The 19508-nt window shown below is 48.9% G+C and overlaps 9 protein-coding genes across 9 annotated transcripts; 2 read left to right on the top strand and 7 right to left on the bottom strand.

The window, feature by feature from the left end:
- Window positions 1–205: 205 nt before the first annotated feature.
- K444DRAFT_664929 (uncharacterized protein) lies at window positions 206–1687 on the top strand (the record flags this gene model as incomplete). The annotated part of the gene is made up of 3 exons (XM_024887027.1): window positions 206–473; window positions 543–655; window positions 784–1687. 3 exons carry the CDS (start codon window positions 206–208, stop codon window positions 1501–1503), a joined length of 1101 nt encoding a protein of 366 aa, XP_024734700.1. The 3' UTR covers window positions 1504–1687.
- A 103-nt stretch (window positions 1688–1790) lies between these two features.
- On the bottom strand, window positions 1791–3540 carry K444DRAFT_592591 (uncharacterized protein; the record flags this gene model as incomplete). The annotated part of the gene is made up of 5 exons (XM_024878250.1): window positions 1791–2107; window positions 2158–2420; window positions 2783–2792; window positions 2861–3121; window positions 3254–3540. 4 exons carry the CDS (start codon window positions 3538–3540, stop codon window positions 2277–2279), a joined length of 702 nt encoding a protein of 233 aa, XP_024734699.1. The 3' UTR covers window positions 1791–2107; window positions 2158–2276.
- A 532-nt stretch (window positions 3541–4072) lies between these two features.
- Window positions 4073–5896, top strand: K444DRAFT_24532 (uncharacterized protein). The gene is made up of 3 exons (XM_024871311.1): window positions 4073–5072; window positions 5158–5614; window positions 5666–5896. The coding sequence occupies exons 1-3, from the start codon at window positions 4208–4210 to the stop codon at window positions 5694–5696; spliced, it is 1353 nt and encodes a 450-aa protein (XP_024734698.1). The 5' UTR covers window positions 4073–4207; the 3' UTR covers window positions 5697–5896.
- A 1830-nt stretch (window positions 5897–7726) lies between these two features.
- On the bottom strand, window positions 7727–8353 carry K444DRAFT_24498 (uncharacterized protein). The gene has a single exon (XM_024871310.1). The coding sequence runs from the start codon at window positions 8184–8186 to the stop codon at window positions 7851–7853; it is 336 nt and encodes a 111-aa protein (XP_024734697.1). The 5' UTR covers window positions 8187–8353; the 3' UTR covers window positions 7727–7850.
- A 778-nt stretch (window positions 8354–9131) lies between these two features.
- K444DRAFT_533190 (putative cysteine proteinase 1, mitochondrial) lies at window positions 9132–10688 on the bottom strand (the record flags this gene model as incomplete). Its single annotated transcript, XM_024875131.1, has 2 exons — window positions 9132–10425; window positions 10474–10688. The coding sequence occupies 2 exons, from the start codon at window positions 10686–10688 to the stop codon at window positions 9132–9134; spliced, it is 1509 nt and encodes a 502-aa protein (XP_024734696.1).
- Window positions 10689–11048: 360 nt separating this feature from the next.
- K444DRAFT_614738 (woronin body major protein) lies at window positions 11049–12100 on the bottom strand. Its single transcript, XM_024880586.1, has 3 exons — window positions 12011–12100; window positions 11537–11959; window positions 11049–11484 (listed from the first exon to the last, which is right to left on the bottom strand). The coding sequence occupies exons 1-3, from the start codon at window positions 12030–12032 to the stop codon at window positions 11300–11302; spliced, it is 630 nt and encodes a 209-aa protein (XP_024734695.1). The 5' UTR covers window positions 12033–12100; the 3' UTR covers window positions 11049–11299.
- A 241-nt stretch (window positions 12101–12341) lies between these two features.
- On the bottom strand, window positions 12342–14216 carry K444DRAFT_664925 (uncharacterized protein; the record flags this gene model as incomplete). The annotated part of the gene is made up of 4 exons (XM_024887026.1): window positions 12342–12405; window positions 12598–13186; window positions 13781–14018; window positions 14050–14216. Coding segments are annotated over 4 exons (1056 nt in total), but the record flags the coding sequence as incomplete, so codon positions are not given.
- A 106-nt stretch (window positions 14217–14322) lies between these two features.
- On the bottom strand, window positions 14323–16080 carry K444DRAFT_24409 (FMN-linked oxidoreductase). Its single transcript, XM_024871309.1, has 2 exons — window positions 14858–16080; window positions 14323–14808 (listed from the first exon to the last, which is right to left on the bottom strand). Exons 1-2 carry the CDS (start codon window positions 15955–15957, stop codon window positions 14691–14693), a joined length of 1218 nt encoding a protein of 405 aa, XP_024734693.1. The 5' UTR covers window positions 15958–16080; the 3' UTR covers window positions 14323–14690.
- Window positions 16081–17829: 1749 nt separating this feature from the next.
- Window positions 17830–19267, bottom strand: K444DRAFT_691145 (cytochrome P450; the record flags this gene model as incomplete). Its single annotated transcript, XM_024887784.1, has 3 exons — window positions 17830–18535; window positions 18592–19178; window positions 19226–19267. Coding segments are annotated over 3 exons (1335 nt in total), but the record flags the coding sequence as incomplete, so codon positions are not given.
- Between the last annotated feature and the right edge of the window lie 241 nt (window positions 19268–19508).

Here is a 19508-nt window from a genome sequence, read left to right as displayed (position 1 = left end):
AGACTTTTCGAGATGGTGGGATGGGTTTCCAAACTCGGGCTAGAGAAATGGCTTGCACTTGGGCACGAGGCTCTCGAGACCTTCGAAAGCCCTCTGTCCGATGTTGAGACATCGTCGTCAGAGCGTCCGCAGTTTTTGTTTCCCTCTTCTTCCTTCTCCCATCCCAAAAGATCATCTATGAATCCATGATCAATCAAGCGACATCATGCCCCCTTCCAAGTCCCTCGAGCTTTTACTTCCAAGACTGTTACTTTCAAGCTTAATTGGACTCAATGGCGTCCAAGCAAATATCATCACGCCCAGAGCCCCCGCAGCAGCAGCAACGACCGCCTCACCGGGCGATCTGGCGACAGTGAGCATCACGGCCGCGGCAGGGTACCAAGTAGCCGGCGCCTGCATCCAGGAAAGTCTGTTCTGGGACCAGGATGGGATTGCTGGGGGTTTGGGGTTGCCTGCTGCGTTGGGTTGTTACCGTAAGGCCCACTTTCCCTTTCTTTCGTTTCGCGGTGGAGGAAGGAGATAGAAGGCTGATCAAGGAATAGAATACCAACAACCAACAGTCTACAACGGCTGCTACTGCACCTCCGCCGTAGCCTCAAAAGCGAGCTCAGCGATCAGCGTCTACGTATCCGAACTATGTGCAGGTACCGCCCAAGTAAGCTCTTCCCATCCCATCCCATCCCTCTTCCTTATCAACGTCAGTCTCAACCTCAATCTCAATCATAAACACAATCACAATAGAAAAATCATAAAACACATTTACTGATGAGCGGATACTAGTAGATCCCAGACGCGATATCGATATACAAAGATTACTGCACATCTGCTGGCTACCCGTCGAATACGAATGCGAATGTTAAAGCCACACAAACGACTGCAAATGTACCCGGAATAACAGTCGTCACGAATAATGTCGTCTATACCGTCACCGTTGGTTCTTCGACATACCTTTTTACAGAGCCCGGGGTGGGCGTGCAAACTTTGACCTCTTCGCCGCCCCAAGCTTCCTCGCCTTCGGGTGGTGGTAGTGGGGCAGAGGCAGGAGGGGGAAAGAAGAAAGTCAAGACCGGTGCGATTGTTGGTGGTGTGTTGGGAGGATTGCTCTTTTTGGGCGCTTTGGGCGCGATTTGTGTGGTGTGCATAGGGAGGATGGAGAGGACGAGGCATAGAGGAGGGAATCTGTCTTCGAAACTGAGAGTCGATCCACAAGCTACCTTTGTTCCTCCTCCTACGGGAGTGGGGGTGGGGAAAGGTGGTGGGAGGGCTGAACTTGGAGGGGATGGGAAGGGAGGTGTTGTGGGTAGGGAAAATTTGGACATGAATGCGGGAGAAAAGGGGGTAGAGATTGATGGGAGGGGTGTGCAGGCACAAGGGGGAGGGGATGGGAGGTATGGATTGAGATCTGAGGAGCTGGACAGCCAGGGAAGATATGTGGGGGAATTACATGGTGATGGGCGGCAGGGTAGAGGATTCGAACTACAGGGGACCGAAGTAGAACGGTAATAGAATACTTGTACAGAAGTAAAGGAGGTTTAGACGTTTCATGGCCAACACATGTTGTTACCTTTTGTGAAGGGAGGACGTGAGTCTCGTGTGAGAGTTCCCTCGCCGAGGTTTGTATTTCTTGCCTTGGGTTCACAAGTGTCGGCCACTTTGGGTAGCTGGATAGAAGGTTGTTATGCTCAAGTGAGGTGTACTGAGAAGAGCTTGTCCAGCGTACTCCGTCCATCAACTGGAATTCAAAATAACAAAGAATGTTTTGATCTTAATTTATCAATTTTAAGCACTATGGGAGAGGAAGAGGTTAAAATTGGAAGTAAGGATAGGGAAGGACCGAGATATGGCTTTAAGGTGCTAGGAAACAGATAGTTGGGGACGGTATGGGGAGAAGTTACTCGGTTTTGAAGGAGCTTGGATGTTTCTGGGGGAAGGGTCGAGTTGCAGGTGAGTGGAGTTTTGTGGTGAAGGCGGTGGGGGTGGGAAGAGTGTGGTACAGAGAACAGAATCGACGTGGTTCTGGAAGCCCCGTCGAGTTGAAAGAAGTTGGTTGCGAGAGTACGGTATGTAGAGAGTTTCATTGATAGGCAGCCTGAGAAGGACCAATCGCCAATCCAAAGTCTCAGTCAAGTGACGAGAAGCTTGGAGTCCTTCACTTACTTATTTTAAACGCGTTTCAATTTTGGCACGTTCATTGCGACAAGTAATGGGCCCCAGCAGCATAACCCAGGCCGTGAAGTGATAAATCGATACGTTCAAACCAGTCAGCCGAATAAGTATCAACTTGGCGAAGGATGGTACGCTTTGTACACTTGTATTCCTCCCTCGATACTTTGAACCAGTCCGAAGAAAATCGTCAAGCCGATGACCAGTGCGATAGCAATCCAAAAATTGAACCATTGAACCGGCTTCCTGCGATCTGACTATTGAACTGGGATCGATTTATCGGTGGAAAATCGATATATTGGAGATTGACAATCTGTAGAATGACTAGTTTTGACTAGATACAGGAGAGTGATTCCATAAAAAACAGAGGGAATGGGTTCCCTAGCTATATTCCTGATTTCCACCCCACCATGTGATTTACCCCGCACTTACTTGGTGGTGGGAACGATTTACCAATCTGATTCCTGAACGCACGTTTAAGGAACGTAATCGAATGGCGATACTAATAAACGATTGGTGTGTTCGTACGTAAGTAATACCCAATAATCGGACGAACTGAATTAGTGGTTGAACCTGGAGTGGAAGGAAAGGATGCTAGCCAAGCTAGCTAGTTCAACACTGACCACCATCTTAAAGAGCTCGAAGTTAGCTCTTTCCATGTTTGTAGCAGTACTTTATCAGTTGATTATTTACTTACTGGCGCACAGTCTTTGGGTCCGCTTCGTCGAAGGCTTGCTTGAGCATGACGAGTCTATCGTGCCAGAACTCAAAGTTGTCAATCTGCCGTTCTTTCATCGACAAGGGCCGACAACCGATTGCTGTTCCGTCGACGAATTCATCGTTCAGATTTCTCCTTTGCTCTCTCCGAAACCAAATAACGGTTTTCTTGTCGTTCGATGGGAGGAGGAGGGAAAGCGTTCGAAGTGTCTCATCGACGAATCCTGATGGGAATAAATCACTGCCTCCAAGGTTAGTGAGAGTTATCTCATTGCATCTTGTAATAAAAGTTTGGGGGTTGGGAAGTGGGGCAGTTTCGAGGTCCGGCGTTCTTGAAGTTTGTGTGTCTGGAAGCTTGGGATATTGCACTTACCACTCTCGGTGCAGTTCTAAGAAAGAGGTATGAGAAAATAACCTGACTTTGGTATCGTCGTCTTCCAGTTGCAGATGGTCTGCAAGGTTGCTGGTCCAAATCACTTGAATATCCGCTACTCGCTCAATATTTCTGGCGGTAAACAACCTCTCAAGCTTCACATGATCGGAGAGCTCTTTGGTACGTGGAAACGTTGACTTGACAAAGTCTCTCAAAGCTCCATTGGTCCAACTTCGAGACACTTGGCCTAGTTTGACACTATTACGAAGACCACCAACATCAATCATTGTTAGGACTCGGACTGCCAAAAACATCCAAGAGCGTTCCATATCATCCTGGGAAAGTAAAGGAAGGAGAGCTTGTTGAGCATCCAGCCTTGCGACCTCGCGTGCCTTTTCGACGAGTTGTCTGTGTGTTTTGTCTTGGGAAAAATCGTCACATAGCCAGTTTATACATTGGTCTTGGTAAAACCCAAAGTATCCTTCAAATTTGGGCGGTTGGAAGTTCTCTGTTGTAAGACTGCGACCATCTTGAAGCTCCCATAAACTCCGTGCAAATTCTAAACGGCTTGTTGGGATTTGTATTGGTAGCCTTAGCTCGTTTTGTAGAACATCGGGTTTTGTGGTAGACATTTTGAGGCCGGAGAATTTCTAAGCAGATACAAGTCGGGAGTTAATAGATTGATCAGAGAGCAAGATTACTTAAGTTGAAGCCTCGTCGCCCCGCACGTGTCGTGGTCGCAAGAGAGGCAGGCTGTGTTGAGGCTATGGTAAGCCGCGTTGGGCATCAAGGGGCATTGTCCAGGCCGCTTTACTTGCCCAACAACCGAAGGCACCCTTGAGTTCACGCACGACCTGCATCGTTTCCGCGACCTAAATAAAGGACATCCGGGCTGACTCTTTCATCTCTCTTCGCTCCAGGTCCACAAGATGGGCCTGTATATCTTCGTCCTCCATGATTCGTCATTCCACCATGCTCCAGCGAACTAGAGATTCCGGGTCCTTCTCTGAGGCCCCGACAAAAGAATCCTCATTCCTGGCAAGGCTGAAGCCTATCAAAGCGCCTGCTCCTGTTCCGAGGTGGCCCGATTCCCAAGATTCTGTCGGAAAACATTGCTGCAAAGTTGGAGAGCAAAATTTTTGGGAAGTCAAGGATCCGGGACGGGAGAAGCTGGTTACATTGAAACTAGAGGTGCGCCTGCTTCTCAACACCCACAATGAGCATTTGAAAGAAAGGGAAGCTTGCAATGTGTACTTTGCTATATTTATGGTTGGCCGAGAGGAAACAGCCTGCTGCCCTACTCTTGTTATTATCAGCAGCAACAAATCGGCCCGTCAAAAAGTGATAGAAGTTATTCGGAGCAACGGAATTCTTGATAAATATGAAGGCGTTCTCCTGGCCGGCTCCTCGAAACATCCTCGATATCCAAGGTCCGCGCCGGCCGAGTTTATCGCTTTTGGTCTAGAGATTGATGCGTCACGCTCGTTTCCTTCCGGCGTTGCTGTTTACATCCAAAAGTCAATTACCAAAATAACTAGTGGAACCTGGATTTACATTCCTATAGGCACGACCACAATGGACGTGTCTCAATTCCGAAGGGCAACCATCGGTGGATTCTTGGACTTGATCACAGAAGATGATGTAAGGACCACGGTTGGTATGACGGTTGCGCATGCCTTTCAAGAACAGGACCGAGGTAGTATGCCTAATCAGTCGGAGGTGTCAGAGGATGATGACGACTTTGAATTCGAATTTGATGGCCCAACTCCGGACAATATTTTCGGTAAAGGTAGCAGCGCTGACTATTCGTCCAAGTCTTGTAAGTGTCTACCTTTTTTGGGGGGGGGGGGGGAAGTCACTTCAAGCGTATGTGAAATGTTAGCAGCTGAGACAACAATTTGCAGCGACTCGTAGTCGGTTTCCTTTCTCGTTTCCCTCCGCTCGCAAACGCATTGTAGAAGTGGGACAGACTATCAACCCAACCGAATCGACTTCCTCTCTTCGACCCTTCAATGAAACCCAATTTGTTCTGGAAAAGGGCTCAGAACTTACCAAGCTCGGGATTTTACTTAAATCGTCACTAGAAACTCGACCGGATCTCGATTGGGCCCTGATAGAGATAACCGCAAAAGAATTGACCATTTCGAATGCTATAAACCTTAAACAAAAAAGATCTATGCAGTCCATCATTCCAACCCGGCAATTCTCAACGATAGAGACAGATATTGCGGTAGCTACCTGTATTGGTTCGAAACATGCGACCGTTGGGGTCATGAGCGGTTCTTCGACGTTCTTAAAAATGGTGCATAGCGATACCTTCGAGGAGGTTAAGACCGTGGCTTTGAGTGGATATCTATGTAGGTGAATTTTATTTTTCAAAAGAGTACTGGAACTGATTGGGCTTAAATGCAGCTTATGGAGATTCGGGGTCCTGGATTGCTGAAAAGGACTCCGGCAGACTTTGTGGCCACATAGTTGCTGGGGATGTTTCCACGGGACTTGCATATGTCATCCCGGCAAAACCTGTATTTGAACAAATTGAGCGCCAGCTTGGTTATCGTATAGAGCTTTCAGAATCGGGCAATATTCAATCAGAACGTTCGAAGGATCGAACGCTTCAACTAGATTCCCCGGCTGGCATTATCGACGAGCCTACGGGGAAAGGAAAAGCTAAAGATACCACATCGCTGCAACATTCGGAGGTTCTTTTTCCTATTTCTGGGACAGCTGCCACTGAGCAAAGGAGGGGAAGTACTGATATCCCAGAAACAAGACCTGCCACGGACGACGAGAGGGCTTCTCGAAGCAGCGAGCCGTCGACTGACACTCATCGCCCAACGTCGATGTTCTCCAACACGACAATAGAGAGTGGACGAGATCGAGAGAACATTTCCACAGGAAACCCACGAGATAGAGAAAGAGATAGAGATAGCCGCTCCCCAATGGCGTCAGCAAGGACTAATGAGTACTTTGTTCCCGGAGACCGCATTGACCGCGAAATTATCACTGCGGATATATGCCGCTACCTTGGAAATGATGCACTAGCACGACCCGGAATCTATGAAGTATATCTGCAACAACTCGCGAACTTCGTAATCCTGCTAATATTACGTTTCAGAATCCACAAACGGGAGAGAGTCAGCAGGGATACTTCATCACAGCTTACCGGAACTTGACTACGGTAAGGAAATGTCCTCAAGTTGTTAGCAATATGCTAATAATGCCTTGTAACAGTCAATGATCGCAGATCTCAGAGCAGATACTGAAAGATGGGAAGCTGAGCGTCGTGCGGCTGCCTCAAGAGGGCAACCTAGCAACCGTGAGCCTCCGTGGAACTCCGATGATACCGTCCAAATGTCTAATAACCCAACAGTGGAGTATCGAGCTTCTACAACATACCAGTCTCGGCAATACTACGGCCCGACATCGGCAAACACCTTTGGTATATATGCAGCACATGAGGATAATGATAGCGTACATCAGAGCTCTTTACTGCCAGCGTTGGGAGGCCAGGCCCAAGGATACGCTATAACTGAGAGCGGGTATTACGTCCGGGCAGCAGATATGCTCATGGAGCCAAGAAGCCCAGCGCGCGTGCCTATGACCCAATCCTCAGCTCCAAGAAGCAACGCTCAGTATTCAGATCAATACTCAACACAGCCAATGAATCCTTACTACGGGCGTGGTAAGTACAATCGCTATCCACCTATTCTGTCTCTTTTGCATAAGATAATTTCCTAACGTTTTCTGTGTCTGTACAGCCGGACCATACGAAACCCGAGACCCTTATTATGATCGTCCAGTGTACGCAGACAGCCCTGCCTATGATGATGGACCACTAAAAGACGTTACCCCCTCCGTTGTAAACGCCGGGTTCAGTTCCTCCGTTGTCAACGCCGGGCTCAGTTCCTCCAGGCGTGATAGGGAGCCAGAGCGCCATCGCGATCGCGATCGCGATGGGCATGAACGCAGGCGCCGTTAGAGATCACTCAAGAATCCAGAATGTGTAACACCCCCGAAACTCTATACCATGGTATAGACATGTACTGTTCAGCATGCAATCATTTTGTAGCTCTAATAATATTTATCTTTTACAAGTTCGAAAATTTACTATGATAATTATGTTCTCTTGAGCCTTTAAAGAAAACAACATTTACCTCCTTTTTAAGCGAGGCGGGTTTCTCAACATAGCTACTTCCGGGTATTTCTTATATGCATCGTATTGTGCCGACTTTTCTATGACTGTTAGAGTATAATAATATCTTGTTTGAGGGTGTCTGAAATGTAATCGAAGCACCCGAAACCCGCAGAAGTTTGGAAACCCTGCACCCAAGTTTCTTGTTTACAAAACTTCAAGAAAATTGAATATTAATCTTATACGTACGTTACCCAGTTCTTGGATATTAATGCTTTCCTATTGGAAATTTATTTCTACTTTGCTAGAATAGAGTTGATCTATACGGAGGACGCGGCCAAAAGTCTTGCAACTGCTAGGGTTTGACGCCACACTCGCTTAAATGGCAAGGGCGTTGCACAGCAACCAGGGGCCGCTATAATTACAGGGTCTTACAGGCTTGTCATGCTTGAACAATAGCACTCAAGCCCTGTAAACATTACTAACAGCGATGTTCCTTAAGGCTACTGAGGCCCTAAGCACCGTTGCTATACCAGCGTCCTTAGGCTTGGCGCCCACCCCTGCCAGTTGCAAGACTTTTGGCCGCGTCCTCCGTAGGGAGTGGTTGAAGTTTTGAAGTGTCGGCTGTGAATAAGCGAGGTCCCCTCCTTTTCTCCAACCAAAGTATGAACTAATGCTGTTGATGACTTGACTTCGTAACTTCATAATTAAAACAGAAACACCGGAGTAAATGCAAATAATTTGTCCGCCTGAGAAAGGCTTCCTAACCTGGCGTTTCAACCCCCCTTCCCGTCCCATTTCCCAGACTTTCCACGAAATGTCAAACTAAAATTTCATTGGAAAGTCTTCCAGTGCAAGTCCAAAATATCCACTTGCCGGGATAGCCAGCAAACTCACATTTTGGTTATAGCTCACATAATCCACATCCGCCATACTAACACTATTGCCCCACCAATTCAAATTGACACTCGTCGCCCCAAACGCAAACGCAAACGCAAAAGTCTGAATAATATGCAACTAATCGCCACACCAACATCAAAGCCCGTTTCAAGCAGGTAATTAAACTTCTCCCATCTATGCAAGTAGTTCCACTTGATGTAATACATGAAGGTGAAAGATAAGTAAAGGGCGTTAGTCGCGTACGGGAGATTGTTGCCGTCCGTCTAGTTGAGAGCTCCATTCCAGAAGACAACTGGATCGAACCATGCGAATGCCGCCGTGGGATAGAAAAGACACTTCTCCCATCCGTCGATCTGTTTTGCACTCTCGACGAAACTTCGCCTCTTCCCAGAAGAACGGGATGAAATAAGGCGAATTTGACAGCAACAACTCTCTGGCAATACACGCGACACGGGAAACCATGTTCCAATATCTCCTAGAGACCAGTGGCCCGGGAAAGCAAGAAGAAAAGAATGAGAAGTCATGGAGGAGTTGTGGAAAGTAAGTCGGCATGGTCGAGTACGCGACGCTGTATGGCAGCCTTTACCTCCCCCAGTCGGTTGCTTTCAGCGAAGGCTACCCATTCAGCATTGAACCTTCATATCCTGAGAAAGAGGTGAAATGTTCATGCCCAGCACATTCACCCTCTTCTAGCAACAGGAAAGTAGTGGAAGCCGAACTGGTAGGCTGATAGAGGAGGATTCTAGGTATAAACTCAATGCAACGCTGCAAGCAAAAGAAAGGAAAAGCACAATCATTATGACCGCCCTCGTAATCATAAATTCACCAGAAAAGGAGAAATACCTAAGCCAGCGCACCCATTGGATCCCAAAGCGGTAGCACCTTCGGCTTCATATCTAGGATATCTCTGATCTCCTTGCTAACGAATCTTGGCTCCACCACAGCCTGGTAGACAAACTCGTCCATCCACTTATCACTCATGACGAACCATCCCTCCGTCCCCGCCGTCGTGCCCCAAGAGTTCTGCACTCTCCATCTCACAGGCTGCCCATCAACGACATGCACAGCCGTCAACACCATCGCATGCGTCATGGCGCTCTCTCCAGTCATGAGTCTCTGTGATTTGGACATCCCGAGTCTGACGTTAAAGCCCAGCTCGTAATCGATGAGAGATGGGTCCATGATTCCAGATTGGCTGTTCGAATACTTTCCAACATCTGACCCGAAGAAGATTGGGAGGCCTTCTTTGAGCATTTTGATGCAGGCTTCTTTCAGAACGTCCATTGTTACGTTGACGTAGGTGATTCCGCGACCACCGACGATGTTCCCGAGGCGAGAGACGGTGAGGAGAGTGTTGTATTCATTGCGGGGATCGTTGACGAGGGAGAACATGTCGTGGACGGTGGAGTTGGTGATGCGTATTGATTTCGGGGTTGAGAGTTCTGCGGCGAAATCGAGAGGTGTGGTCTTCAGTATTTTGGTGAAACCATTCTTATCGATGTAGTTCCAGGTAAATTCGGTGGAAGGTGCTGGTGGTGGACCCAAGGTGAGGGTCAAAATAAGGTGGATCTCTCGCATCATCTTCTCCTTTGCTGCTGCGATCTCCATTCCTGCCTTGGTGCCAGATGTAGCCATGGCTCGGAGTTGAAGAGCATCTTCTCGGAGCTTGGTTGTGATTATCGAATTGATAGCACCGGAGTTCTGAGCGTTAAAGCTATCAGGGTACAGGACCTGCGGCACAAGACCGTATTTGTTGACCAAATTATAAACCATATCCCATTGTCCGCCATCCGATACAGGTGATCCCAACAGCGTCTGCACAAGTCGAGTATCGAGGGGCTCATTCACGGTATCGAGGATCTGCTCAAGGAAGAAGTTGGCCTTCTCTAATTTATCGTAGAAGAAGAGGTATGCCTGTGATAGTTCGAATTTATCGAGAGAGTGTCGCTTCATCAACGCAACGCGGAAGACGTTGGTTGATGCAAAAAGCCAGCATCGTCCTGATGATCGTTGGTTCGTTATGGGAGCTCCTTCGAAGGGAATCTTGACGTTGAATACTTGCTGATCATCGATTTGCGTAGAGCGAGAGGTGAGGACTGTCTTGGGGTCCGCGGAGCTCAATGCAGAGAGTGCAAGTCTGTTGAGATTAGAGGGATGCGGAGAAGTAGGAAGGAGGGATGGGTACCTGTTCTTTGGATCTTGGAAGAGCTCATGTTCCCAATGCTCGATATCACTGACAGACACTGCAGCCCATGGTGCTTTGAATTTCTTCGTTGTTCCAACAACCGCCTTTTCATCAACGTGGACGTATTCGTTATCGTCTTTGACCTCGAGAGCTCGAAGACGCTCAATCAACAGCTTCTCGCCAGCGATAGGTTCTTTGGATTGTGTTCCTCCCATGCTAGCAGATTTAGTTGATTGATGAGGAGATGGAAGATGGTGTTCGTGTAGAAGATCAAGATGGAGAAGCGCGGAAGATGAGGGGGTGAAGGGCCTTGGGGGGGACCTTGGGGGATCTTATCGTAAAGTGGGGGATCTGGTCAGGGGTGAGACCTTCCCATTCGGCACAAGCTCGCCATCTGAGGTGGACGACGAAGCAGCCGTAAAACACAACACAGCACATTAATAATACAAGTCAAACAACTTGGAAGCAAATGGTATTGGCCTTGGTATTCATTCATTTCCATTCTGAATCTATCGTTCTTATCTACACATACAAAAAGCCTTCATATCTGAGAAACATCGGAAGAACCTTTCTCTCCTCCTCAAAGCCAGCTAATCGACCGCCTCCCAAGGAAAGCAGGATCCGCCAGCCAAGAAGTAGATCTCGATTCATCAAATGCACCCCCAAAGATCCAGCATCCAAGCACTCATTATGCAACTCCATTTCCACCCATAAACAATTTGATTTCCATTCCGTTGCGATCCATCTGAAGTATGTTCCCTTGCCAAATCACCACTTGGTAGTAGATGAGACTCCACGCTATGTAAAGACAAGGACGGAGGAAAATTTACAGGCGAGAGCCATGGAGGACTTTCATCTCGACGGCGAGCTCACGTCCATGGTCACTGAGGACGAGGACACGAACACTACCACGACCACTCTCGAAGGCTTCGGAGAGACGGGACCAGAGCTTAGACTGATCGATGACGGGAATGGCTTGCTTGACATCACCAGTCTCGGTCATAGCAACAACTAAGGAAATGGTAAGCAGGGGATTGATTGGGACGAGGTCAGGTTGACTTACCAGTGCCATCCTGGAGGTCGAGGACACGATATTGCTTGAAGACAGGACCCAGCATGGTCTGGACGACAACACTTGGGCTTGGGTTGGAGATGAACGAAGACTCTTCGTGCAATTGCTTGGTGAAGAGATCAACTCCCAAGTATCGGTGTTGGCCGGTAGCAGCTGAGGTTGTGATGCGAATGACTTGGCAAGGACGACCTTGGAGGATCAAGAGATCGCCGACGCGGATGTGGTGGCATGGGATAGTGACAGTATTGGGGGGAGCGGGTGATTCGACAAAAGTGTGCTTAGTAGCAGACTCAGGCCGTCCACCTATGGTAATGTCAATCTCTTCCCTATCATGATGGTGGTGATGATGATGAGGGCGTCCAAAGACACGATCAGCCGCTTGGTGGAGACCATGGCGGAATGAGTGGTAGTGACCTGAAGTAGGTTTAGGAGTGTGCTGCGGATTAATTCACGAGATTGACTTACCATCTTCATCGTAGTAACCCATCTTGTCTTGCTTGAAGCGAGGAGCGTCGACTGTTGTTTCTACGCGAGTCTCTTCCTGAGAAGAGTATTGGGAGTGTCTTGGGAGTTCAAAGCGAGGAGGGTCGACGGTAGTCTCGACTCTAGTCTCTTCCTGAGAGGAGTATTGAGAACGGCTTGGGTATTCGGAGCGAGGGTCGACAGTAGTTTCGACTCGAGTCTCCTCACGATAGGTTGGCTGGAAGCGAGATCGGTATTCACGCTCGGTCACGTCAATCTCAGTCTCGTAGTGGCGACGACGGTGATGAGGAACTTCGATACGGATGTCAGAGTCGTAGTGTCTTCGGTGGTGTGGGAGCTCGACGTCGATGTGTGCTGAGGTGTGCTTGTAGTCGGGCCTATAGAGAAGAGAAGTTAGATGATGGAAGAAAATAATAGTCGGTGTGCGTTACTGTGTCAACAAACGAAAGAAGGAAAGCGTTGCAAAGTCGGATCAGAACGATTGGCGCTTGGACGCGTCATGTAACCGTGCCAATAGTTTAATTTGAAACCTGAGGAAGGAATTGCTATGCTGCGAATGCTGTACTGACCTGCGCTCTTCACGGATGTAGACGTCTTCTGTGCGGCTCGGACGGTGGTGACGATCCTCTTCGCGTTGGATATGAACTTCTTCCTGGCGGAATTGGTCGCGTTGAGAAGGAAGAGTGGCAGAGAAAGAGGAGTATTTATCCTCCCGTCCGACGCGCTGCTGTGCTTGTGGTAGGTTGATCTCTCCCTCGACGTGAGTCTGGGTGGTTGTTTCGGCGGCGTCGCTCCGGTACGACGACGGGAAGATGCTGAACGGGATCGGAACTCGCGCGTCAAAGTCCAGGTTGACGACTTCTCAGTGCAGGAGGCCTTCTTCTCGAATGCCTTTCGACGTGCCGAAAGGAAGACAAGAAGGGGTCTCTTGCTTCTTTGGGGTGAAAGAAGGTGAGGAAGAGAGCGCGAACGCTTCTTGACTCGTCTTTCCTGGGGGAGAAGAAGGAAGAGAGAGGGTGGTGAGAGGTGTGTTGCGATGCAGATGCAAGGCTGGACTGGGGGTGGAGGTATGTGGTTGAAGAAGTTTTGAAATTGTGTGGAGGAATGGAAAAGAAGGGAGAAGGCTTTCGAAGCAGGGCCCAATATATTCGCCCAAGCCTTGTTGACTCGTTTGTTTACAGCGCTAGTGGGCTTAGCGTCGTTGGCGAGGATGTCTCACTTCGAGATGAGCGCCGGCCTGTGCAGCCCAAAGCAAACCCCCTCACTCAGGACGAATCAGGGATCACTATTGCATGATGCTTGTTCATTGTGTGTTCAATCACAAATTTGCCCGACGAAGGGGCTGGCAATTGGTGTTCTGCGGGGGGGCGCGTCGAATCGAGAGCTCCCGATTCAGGCGGGCAGAGCTCCAGCTGCAGCTCGCAATCCTGCAATGCAACCCGAGATCATCATAGCAACAGGTGTGAGGGGAGCTCTCAGAGTCTCAGCATCGAATTGATTGCGACGGGGCTGGGCTCAGCTGGTCTCATCCCGGCAGGTGATGTGCCATGTAAGTCCTGCATAAATCTTGTCGTGGAATAAAGTCATTGGGCAATGCGCAACTGTGTGCCGCCTCTTCACATGCATTTATGCCGGGCTCGAAGTCTACAGACAACCATAACGAAGATAAATCCCAGTCTCAGAGTTGACGTCCTTGGGAGATTCAACTGTCTTGAAGGTGATATCAGATGTTCAATTTCATGTTCCACCGACGGAGACATCACCGAGGTCCAGCGTCAGCTGCAAAGATTGGCCGTCTCCCATGGCAACAGCTCTCCCAGCAGCGGATAGCTTCCGCGACCAGGGCGATTCGGCCGCTAGCGGCGAGTCTCCATTCGACATCACGAGTTTTCGTGTCATCAAAGGCCTAGTCCAGACGAGAACCATCCAGACAACTCTCTCGATCTGCAACAAAGCCACGTCACGCAGCGAGTGAGAGGGCCGCAATCGACTTGAAGCCTCACAGTGACGAGTAAGCTCACGGATGTCCTGACTTCTGCAATTGCCGTCTAGCAGCTTGGATCAGGACAACCTGTCGAAAATCTACTCTCTCGAATTTCATCCGATATCGACCATGCGATCTCCTCGATAGATCAACCCAGAATCCCATAAGCCAGTGGACCCTCGGATATGCAACAGCAGTGCGCATCCCGGAGTGGTGAATACACAGTCCCTCTCTGCATATACATTGCGCTCCTGGATTGGCTCCGCTCTGTCCACCACACAACAACCATATGATAGTTCAAACTCCCCCTCCTATGATCCGATTCCGAACACAATTGCTAGTTTGGTACCCGTCCGAACTTAGGCGCCACCGAGCCACCATACGCATCCGTCGCGCTTCCCCGGTATTCCTTCCATTCAGATATTCTGTGCCAGAATAGCATCTTGCTTTCACACGCGCCTATACGTCCACTCAAGCTCAGCCGCCTCCTCAGTCTTCCCGAGCAAGGGTAACGGGCGAGGACGGCACAAGGAGGCTAGCTGGGGCATATGGCATGGCAGGCAGTCCTGAGCATTGATTCGATTATTGAAAGTCTACAAAAGATTGTTGAATGTATGGCAAAGTTGGTTCTCGAGTTCGCTATCAGATTGAGTCTTTTGGGAAGCTAAGTAACTTATTCTACTTCCCCGCACTCTCTCCCCACGTAAGGTAATCCGTGTATCCCACCTCCCTCTTACTTGTAGGACCATAAAATTTCGCTCGATTATACATTGTAAGTTCCTTTCCAAGTTTCAATCTAAAGTGTCATGTCAGTCTCCTTCCAACAAATCCAAAGAATGACTTACCTCTCAACCAAATCCAGATTGCTAACAAACCACCTAGCGAACACACACGCATCCACTTTCCCAGTCTCCACCGCTCCCCACACACTGTCCGCGTCCCAAACCCCAGCACTAAAAACCGGAACACTCCCCAGCCCTTCCCTCGCCCACTCAAACCCAAGTTCCCTCCCTTCTCCCCAACTCTTCTCCCAAAGCGGCTTTTCGTCTTCTCTCGCCTCCACAAAATGCACATAACTCAACCCCCCCAGCTTCCCAAGCGCCCTACACAACGTACCCCACGTCTCAAACCGATCATCGTCTTGGATATCATTATACACACCCCACGGACTCATCCTAACAGCCACATTCTCAATCCCAATCGCCTTCCCCACCTCCTCTACAACTTCAACCACAAATCTACATCTATTTTCTGCACTTCCGCCGTACTTATCCGTCCTTTTATTCACACCGGAAGCTAAGAATTGTTCGAGGAGGTATCCATTTCCCGCATGCAGTTCCACGCCATCGAAGCCCGCTTCCATTGCATTCTTCGCCGCCGTAAGGAAATCCGCAATCGTGTTCTTTAGTCCCTCTTCGGAAAGTTCAAGCGGCGGGATCTCTTTCAACATAACACGCGAACTCTCGCCCGGTGGCGGATACGGATATTTCTCATCGGTGGACCAAGGGGTAGCGGAAGCAGAGACGGCAGGCAGGCCCGTGAATTGCGGCAGGGCGACACGGCCGTGGTGGCAGAGCTGTGCGTAGATTGTTCCTCCTTTTTTGTGAACGGCGGAAGTCACCAATTTCCAGCCTTCAATTTGTTCTGGGAGCCAGAGACCGGGGACGCCGGGCATGGCACCCGCGGAGGGAGAGACGAGGGCGCTTTCGGTTATTTGGAGACCGCCGGGGGTGGTGCGTTGGGAGTAGTAAGTTGCTATTAGGGAGTCGGGGATCCAGATTCGCGTCGGTGTTGAGGGGTCTGATGGGGGGAGGGGGATGCCGCGGTTGCGTGTCATGGGGGCCATTATTATGCGGTGGTTGAGTGTTGTTTTGCCGTTTGCTATGGTGAGAGGGGTGAAGAGGGCGGAGGAGCCTCCGCGAGGAGCGGGAGTTAATGAACTCATGGCTGCAGGTGGAAAGGATAACAATTACACGAATATCAGAATAAGAGAGAGTGAAGAAGGCAAAGAATGAAAAGGGAAATGTTCAAAGAGACAAAAAATCTATACATAGAAATAAAAATGACTTTGTTGATAACGCGAGAATAGCACGTAATCGCAGAAGTGGGGTCTAGCTCCAGACGGGACGGATCTCCATGCAGAGATCGGCAGGGTCGGATAACTTTGACCATTGCGGCGGAACCGTGGAGCGATGGTGGAAAGGGTGGGATATCTAGATCAAAATCGATGCCAAGGCCAGGAATCGGATGTCCTTCCGGCAAATCTTGATTCAACTCCGACGTTTGAATAAGCACTCCGAAGCTTGCTGAGATGCAGCCAGCCTCGCAAGAAAGATCTCGACAAAGGTAAGTATATGATTATGCCATCCCCGTAGTATGCGGCAGTACGAAAATTGTATGTTCGGCAAACAAGAGGTGTGACTTCTTGAAACGGCAAGCGAGAAACCATGAACAACTCGAAATGGATGTATATCCAAACGTAAGTCCGGCTGCCCACGGTTCCCCCGTCCTCACCCTTGAGGAGCGGAGTGATACACTATCAGCTCACAAATATGTTTGGTGAACTGCCTCCGAATACCTCTGCCTGCCCTCACTCGCAATCAACTTGGACATACTTGGACTCGCTGGAAACGACGCGGGGTTGCTAATGCCGGAAATTTTTTTGTATTATGGCCACGACAACTTGCAGTTGATGTTGATCTCTCTGCGGCTATGGAAGTTGATATCTTCTACTGGAAGAAACAAAAGCGTCAGTATCTGGTCCGTACAGAAATATCAAAAAGCAACAGAACGGACCTTTGCTTTCGTCCAACGTATTTTATGCCGACCTTGCATGCGGAGATTCTTCTGCACGTTTGATGTGTATTCAGACCTGTACAGCTATTGCGATTGGTACAGTGGGCTTGTCCAAGTCGCGTTCAGTCGTCCGCGTCTCTGCCGCTTGGGAGTCGTAGAACCCATTAAACAGCCTTGGGCACGCACGGCTATCGCCGACAGGATATAGGTCATCATTTTAATTACATTACAACACATATCATGGGCTTTGATTGTGGTGGAGGATGCGGACAAGAGTCGTCATTGTGATGTTGATGTTGTCTTGGAGAGATTTCTCAAGGCGCGAAGTTGTGCGTGCCGGCAAAACCATCTCACCTCCACCTCGTTCATTCACCCATGTTCTCTTCGTCGACCTCCGAACCAGAACAAAATCGATGGTTAAATAACGATACCAGCACAAAACTTCTATGCTCAACATCATTAGATTAGCAAAAACTGATCTGAAGTTGGTAAGGTTGTTGCTGTACATTAACCGTTGTTCCAAAAGTTCTGGTATATTGAGGTTGGCCATGAAATTGAAATCGAATCTTGAACTTGGGATTTGTTGCAGTTGTTTTACATTGCTAGCTCATCTTCTAAATTCTCTTTTCGCTCTTTCAACTGTTTGTTCGCTCCTTTCTTCTCCGAGCCAAAACGTTACTCCTGCCAATCCTTCTTGCTTCATCATCTGCATTCATAACAAAACTGAGTTTACATTTACCACTGCCCTATTTTCGATACTCTCGACCAATCTCTATCTTTCACTTGCTCATGATACTCTCAAGCCATTCGGCGTCGCGTGCTGTGTAATGGCAGTCAAACTTTCTCGGTCGAGCCACAAGGCTATTATGGACATCGGAGAAGCCCAACATATCAACATTCGGTTTCCTAGCACCAGGTTCAGTGGCCTCTTCCATTTCGAACGCAAGGATAAGCCTCAAGATGAGTGCACTTATAAACGTCAACCATTCTCCATTTCACGCTTTCAGTTGGGCAGAACTTACTAGATAATTCGATTGCTCAATGCAGCTGCTGGACAGATACGACTCCCAGCGCCAAAAGTAAGATGTGGCAGTGATGTGTCATTGCCAATGAATCGTTTCGGGTTGAAAGTCTCCGCATCATCTCCGTACCAGCTCTTGTCGTGATTTGCTTCTTGGGCATTCATTATCATTGTTATTCCTTTCGGGATAGTGGTGCCTCTGTATTGGATATCGTTGACAGTGGTACGTGGTGTTGCGAATGGTGTTGCAGTCCAGAATCTAAGCGTTTCCTTGTAGAATGAGACAATAAGAGGGACTTTTTCTTCCCTGAACGCCATCTCCCATGCTTTGCCTCTATTTCCGTCATATGCCTCGAGAATAGCATGGTATAGATCTTCTTGGTACTCCTTTCCAGCAGGACTGCAAAGCCATGCGACCCCAATGTATACGGAAGAAGCTGTCGAGTCAGGGGCTGCTTGGAGAAGTGCTTTGCATGTACCGTGTTGTTCCTCTTCTGAAAGCTTGTCCTTCACCAGTCCGGTGATGACGCAGTTCACTTCTTCTCCTTCTGCTATTCTCTTCTTCAGTGAAGCGTAGAGGACATCCAAGTGTTGTTGCCGAATTTTCTCAGCTGTCACAACCACGTTCCCACTGACTACATCAGGGATGAGGAATCTCAAAATCGGGACGTAATCCCTGAACCTCTGCGTCGAGGACCGGACTTTCCTGTTACCTATCAGCAATTTTTTCCCACATACAAACTGAACATGGAGGATACTCACGAAATAATATTGATATTCTTAATCAACGTCAACACAAACTGATCATCCGCATCCTTCTGCCTTGCTCCATATGTTAACGACAACGCTAAATCAAATATCACCTGCCTCAAATACGGGTAGATCTCCAACTCCCTTCCCCCATTCTCACCCTTCCTAAACACATTCCCGACCAAATCCACACTGCTCGGCTCAAGCAATGGATAATACCCCGCCCAGCTCGGCTTCCCCAACGCTCTCATCGCCGCCTTCCTACACCTCCTAATCTCTTCCGTCATCGCGGCACCAGAGATATCAAGCTGGAGTTTGTCGGCGAAGCCATGTTGAAAGGGGCGGTCGATGAGGGAGTTTGAGTGCCCGATCCAGAGGTCTTTGATTGTGGAGAAGCTGGAGGCGACGATGGTTCGTTGGTTTCCGAGACGCAGTTGAAAGAGGTCGGTGTTGAGGTCGCGGGACCAGGAGGAATAGACGGTGCTGTCGTTACGGTGGGTGCGGCCGCCGAGGGGGAGGAGGTTACCGATGAAGGGGATGGGGTTGGGGGCGCTGGGGAGGTGGGGGACAGAGGGGTGGTCGGTTTGGGTTGCTTGTTTCTTATGTCTTGTGAGTTTTGCTTCAAGATGGGAATTTGAGACCTTACATAGAGTATGTAAATAAGAATGCCAGCAACTAATGCGATGGCAGCGGACGGCGATAGAAAGCCCTTCGATACAAGGACGTGCCCAACATCGAGGTTATCTACTATCGATTCCATAACTGTGTACATAACAATCTTATTTCACTTTGAGAAAGGATTTGATGTTGTATATCTCATAGATTGTTTGCTTAAGAAAAGGGAAAAGACTGCAAGTCATCCACTTCGGATGTCTATCCGCATGTCCAATTTTGGCGGATTGTACCCAGAGCGCGGACCAATCATCACA

Source organism: Hyaloscypha bicolor, assembly GCF_002865645.1.
Source record: "Hyaloscypha bicolor E unplaced genomic scaffold K444scaffold_113, whole genome shotgun sequence".
Classification (NCBI taxonomy): Eukaryota; Fungi; Ascomycota; class Leotiomycetes; order Helotiales; family Hyaloscyphaceae; genus Hyaloscypha; species Hyaloscypha bicolor.
Note: the sequence above shows the minus strand (reverse complement) of the source record. Positions and strands in the feature narration are given on the sequence as shown.